Source organism: Oryzias latipes, chromosome 19 (genome assembly GCF_053564925.1).
Source record: "Oryzias latipes strain Hd-rR chromosome 19, Olatipes_Hd-rR_3.1".
Classification (NCBI taxonomy): Eukaryota; Metazoa; Chordata; class Actinopteri; order Beloniformes; family Adrianichthyidae; genus Oryzias; species Oryzias latipes.
In genome coordinates, this window is record NC_136255.1 from 9,126,984 (window position 1) to 9,131,497 (window position 4,514).

Below are 4,514 nucleotides of genomic sequence, written 5' to 3' on the forward strand. Positions count from 1 at the left end.
ACCAGTGAAGATCACAAATCATTGAAGAAAAAAGGTTCAGAGCACTGTCTAGTGGGTCTAGATGACCCAACTCCCAATGTTAAAGTGCCTAGGATAGCACAAGGGTTACTCAGTCAGATGAGGAGCTTGATGATTTCAACTTTCTGTCCATTACAGCTTACATTTAAAAGAAGAAAACATATGAAACAGGCTTCACTGATTTCCAAGCTGGCAGGATGTCAGTGCTGCCCACAGAGAAGACAAATGGATCAGGAGGAGACCCCCTGTGGCAGGTAACTGCTCTGAGAGATTTTATGAAATACCACACTGTACAGATAATATCATGAAATTCAGTTCCATCAGAGGTGTTTACATTTCATAGATAAACTGCTCACTGCTGATTTTTTAACTGTAAACTGTGATATTGAATGTAAACTGTGATAAAATAAAAAGTTCTGATGAAAATTACAGCCCTCTCTTTCAAAGAAAGACAACTTGAGAAATTAGTGATTACCAAATACTTTTTTTGCTCCTCTGTGTATTTATCAGTCTCTTCCAGACCTGATCTCCTGGTTCATCTTCATCTACAGGTCATCATAATTGTCTTCCTCACAGGATCTCTCTCTGTCATCACTGTTGTTGGAAACATCCTTGTACTAATATCATTCAAAATAAACAAGACCCTGAAGACAGTGAACAACTACTATCTGCTCAGCCTGGCATTTGCTGACCTGATTATCGGTACCTTGTCAATGAACCTGTACACAACCTACATCATCATGGGTCATTGGGCACTTGGGCCAGTCTTGTGTGACTTGTGGCTCGCCATAGATTACGTGGCTAGTAATGCCTCAGTCATGAACCTTCTCATCATTAGTTTTGACAGGTAACTGAAATATTTGTATTCGTATTTTTGCAGGTTGTGGACACCACTTGTTTTTTTTCTCATTAAGCATAATCATATTCTAAGTCTTGGAACATCAAATAGTTGGGTATTGCTGTCTTCTTATGTCCTTTCAGATATTTCTCTGTAACAAGACCCTTGACCTACAGGGCGAAACGCACCACCAAGCGCACCATGGCCATGATTGGATTAGCCTGGTCCATCTCGTTTGTTCTTTGGGCTCCTGCCATATTGTTTTGGCAGTATGTTGTTGGTGAGCGGACTGTACCGCCAGAGGAGTGTTACATCCAGTTCTTGACTGAGCCCGTTACTACCTTCTGCACTGCCATTGCTGCCTTCTACTTGCCAGTGACTGTCATGGCTTTTCTGTTTTGGAAGATTTACCAGGAGACAGAGAAAAGAGCCAAAGACATACAAAGCCTTAAAGGGTCTTGTGCAAGCACCAACCTGAACCAGACTGTAAGTGAAATGAGTGAAGGAGTTGGTGAAGGGAGTATAAAATCCAACCAGAGGAATACTTCTGTCAAATTGCACCTTGTAAGAACTTCTTCATCCAGAAAGTTGTGTCATCAGGATGGCCCTGCTAGGGACCCAAGAGGTTCCGATTTTGACAGTGCATCACAATCGCCAACAGGTTAGACACAGACCGGGTGTGTGTTGATATTTTGTCTAATGATAGAGGAAGACAAAATTAATCTGTCTCTCTGTCTGTCTAGAGTTTGAGAAGTCTGTAGAGGAGGAGGAAAACAAGGATCTAGAGCAAACATCAACCATCAAAAGACAACATGGTTCACCCCTTTTTAAGGCCTCTTCATCCAACCTGCCAGGTCTAACCATGACCATAAAAGATGCTGCCCTGGCCAAACGGTTTGCCTTGAGGGCAAAACCTGAGATAAACAAACACAAGAATGAAAAAAAGGCAAATGAGAAGAAAGCAGCTCGGACCCTCAGTGCCATTTTGCTGGCATTCATGATGACGTGGTTGCCCTATAATATCATGGTTTTGATCAATACTTTCTGTCAGAACTGCATCCCTGAAGCTTTGTGGGCTCTTGGTTACTGGCTGTGCTATGTCAACAGCACAGTGAACCCTATGTGCTACGCTCTGTGTAACAAAACCTTCCGGACAACTTTCAGGGCCATTTTAATGTGCCAGTGGAATGGAAGAAAGAAGCCTCACCCACATCAGAGACAAGCTTTTCAAACTAAGAACGTGCGTAAAGCGAGACACCAAATGCCTCCATCATAAGCATTTTCATTTACACATTATATGAATATTTGTATACAGATTGGCATTCACATGCTTTTTCTCAAAAAAGACTGCGCCATGACAGTTCAACCTAAACTCCACAACTTGTTCGTACTCATTTGGGACAATTCTAGACCTCATATGAAAACTGAGATCTCATTCTAGTAAGAGTGAGGTTGATGCAAAGCTGTCCTAATTGGTAACACCAGTGATTTTTAGAAGAAAACACATTTTTGGCAGTCTTTGCATTTTTTAAATTTAACAACTGATCACTGATTATAAAATCTCTTCGTGAGCACAACAGTTTACCGATATACAATCATGTTTTTGAGTTGACCTGTATTTTTTTAATCTGAACAATCATGTAAACAGGTAAACAAATAAACAATATACTTTAATAAAGTTATTTATTTGGTAGCAATGAATGACAAGAACAGTTTTAGAAAACTTGATGATGTGCAGAATGACTGCATGGACTTATAAAAAAAAAATATGACCTTGATTTGTTTTTTTGTGTGTGGACATTTTAGATATTATGAGGGCCATCAGCAAGATACATTCAAGTTAAAAGAAAAATAAAATCAGAATAACCCTTACCAACACGATCTCAGCGTGAATGATCAGTTCTTGGCGGAGATCCTGCGGCAGAGAAAGATCCTCTTCCCACTGAAGAAGCACCTCACAGCTGAGTACCGAGCAGTGGTCATTTTAGATAAATTGTTCATGAACTGCAGGCTCTTTTGGGGCCCAGAGATTACACCATTGCTGTGCTGATAATCCTTAAATATGCGCTAAAAACATCTGGTGCTTGCTGAAGACACCAGCTAAACTTATTTCAAATGAATGGAATGTCTGCTCTTTAACAAATCCGCACATCTATCTCGGAGATGCAGTTTATATTTTCTCCTCTCTCCATGTTTTTGTTGTTATTGTTTTCACTTTTTTCTTTTCTTCTTCTTTTTATTCCAAAGAAGACAAAGAAGAATCAAATTTATTAGAATAAGAAAACAAAATCAAAACTGTGGAGGCTCCTTGTGCAGCTGCACAGGAACACATTCAGAAATACCTTAAAAGATTAAAGCTTAAAGTTAAATGACATTTTCAATAAACAAACACAAATACAAAGGCTTTCCACTTAAAAGATTTGAAAACTCAAATAAACCGGGCTAATTTCTATCTAATCAGCTTTAATAAAAAAAATTAAGTAAAAAAAATGAATAACGAAAAATAATCCAACACATCCATTATGGACTAGAGAGACAATGTCACTTATGACCTGGTTCAAATAAGTATGTTTAAAGATTTTTATAATACTTCACATCACAGGTCAATCCATCAGAGCAAAGCATCAATTTAGTTTGTAAAGGAGTAGTCACAGGTTTGTACACCTACCCAGGTTAAATGAAGATAGTTTGTAAGTACAAATAAAGTACCTTGACCTTTAGGTCTGCAGTTGCTGTATGTTTCATGGTATTTACCATGAATTTACCACAGAAACTACCCCTTAAGTACATTGAAACTGGACTGTAAAAGAAAGTCAGCCCTGTCTATTACTTGGTACTTTCAGTAGTGTGATGGATCAGACAAACACGGCCAAGAGCACAGATATTTAGTCCAAAAATAAATTCTTTTTAATGTCAAGGATCCCACTGAACAAACATAGTTTTAAAAGGGCCCATAAAAGAGGTGAACAAACTTGCGACTTAGGAAAGAACCCAAAAGACTGACCTCCCATTAACACACACCTGAGGACTTTTAAGTAAGTGGATTGAACCACTAATGATACAATGGGGGGGGGTTAAGAGAAAACACAACACAAGCAGAACAGAGAAACCCATTCCCTCCCCCATGGAGTCCAGGTAATGGTAGAACCCTTTTTGAAAGCCGCTCCATTTGGCACCATCTCTTGGCCACCTCAAGCCGGTACAGCTCCACATGAAAACTCAAACAAAGAATCAATATACACAAATAATCATAGCAAAAAAATACACACAACTACAAATGAAAAGTGTACACTTCACCTTAATAATAATCTTGTGTGACTGCAGTCATCACACTCCCCTCCCCTTCAGGACTCTGGTCAGGACGGCGGGACAGGTAATCCGCGATGCAGTTAATCTTGCCAGGAACATGGCGGATGGTAAAGCAGAAAGGCTGCATTGAGAGGTACCACCTGGTAATCCTTCCATTTGAATCCTTCATCTTGTTGAGCCACTGAAGAGCCTTATGGTCCGTTTCCAGTATAAATTCCCGTCCCAGCAAGTAATATCTGAGGGAGTCCAAAGCCCATTTTATGGCCAGAGTCTCTTTCTCTACCGTAGAATAACGGACTTCTCTCGGCAACAACTTCCGACTGACGTATGCCACTGGGTGCCGCTCCTC

General features: G+C 39.9%; 1 protein-coding gene across 1 annotated transcript; it reads left to right on the forward strand.

Annotated features, from left to right (window-relative positions):
• The first annotated feature begins 215 nt into the window (after window positions 1–215).
• On the forward strand, window positions 216–2,265 carry LOC101171981 (muscarinic acetylcholine receptor M3-like). Its single transcript, XM_078938118.1, has 4 exons — window positions 216–272; window positions 570–865; window positions 1,000–1,517; window positions 1,600–2,265. Exons 1-4 carry the CDS (start codon window positions 216–218, stop codon window positions 2,130–2,132), a joined length of 1,404 nt encoding a protein of 467 aa, XP_078794244.1. The 3' UTR covers window positions 2,133–2,265.
• Window positions 2,266–4,514: the final 2,249 nt, after the last annotated feature.

Coding starts and splice junctions, on each gene's coding strand:
- LOC101171981 (XM_078938118.1), top strand. CDS start 216: ATGTCAGTGCTGCCCACAGAGAAGACAAATGGATCAGGAGGAGACCCC. Junction 866..999: donor CTCATCATTAGTTTTGACAG/GTAACTGAAATA, acceptor ATGTCCTTTCAG/ATATTTCTCTGTAACAAGAC. Junction 1,518..1,599: donor TGCATCACAATCGCCAACAG/GTTAGACACAGA, acceptor CTGTCTGTCTAG/AGTTTGAGAAGTCTGTAGAG.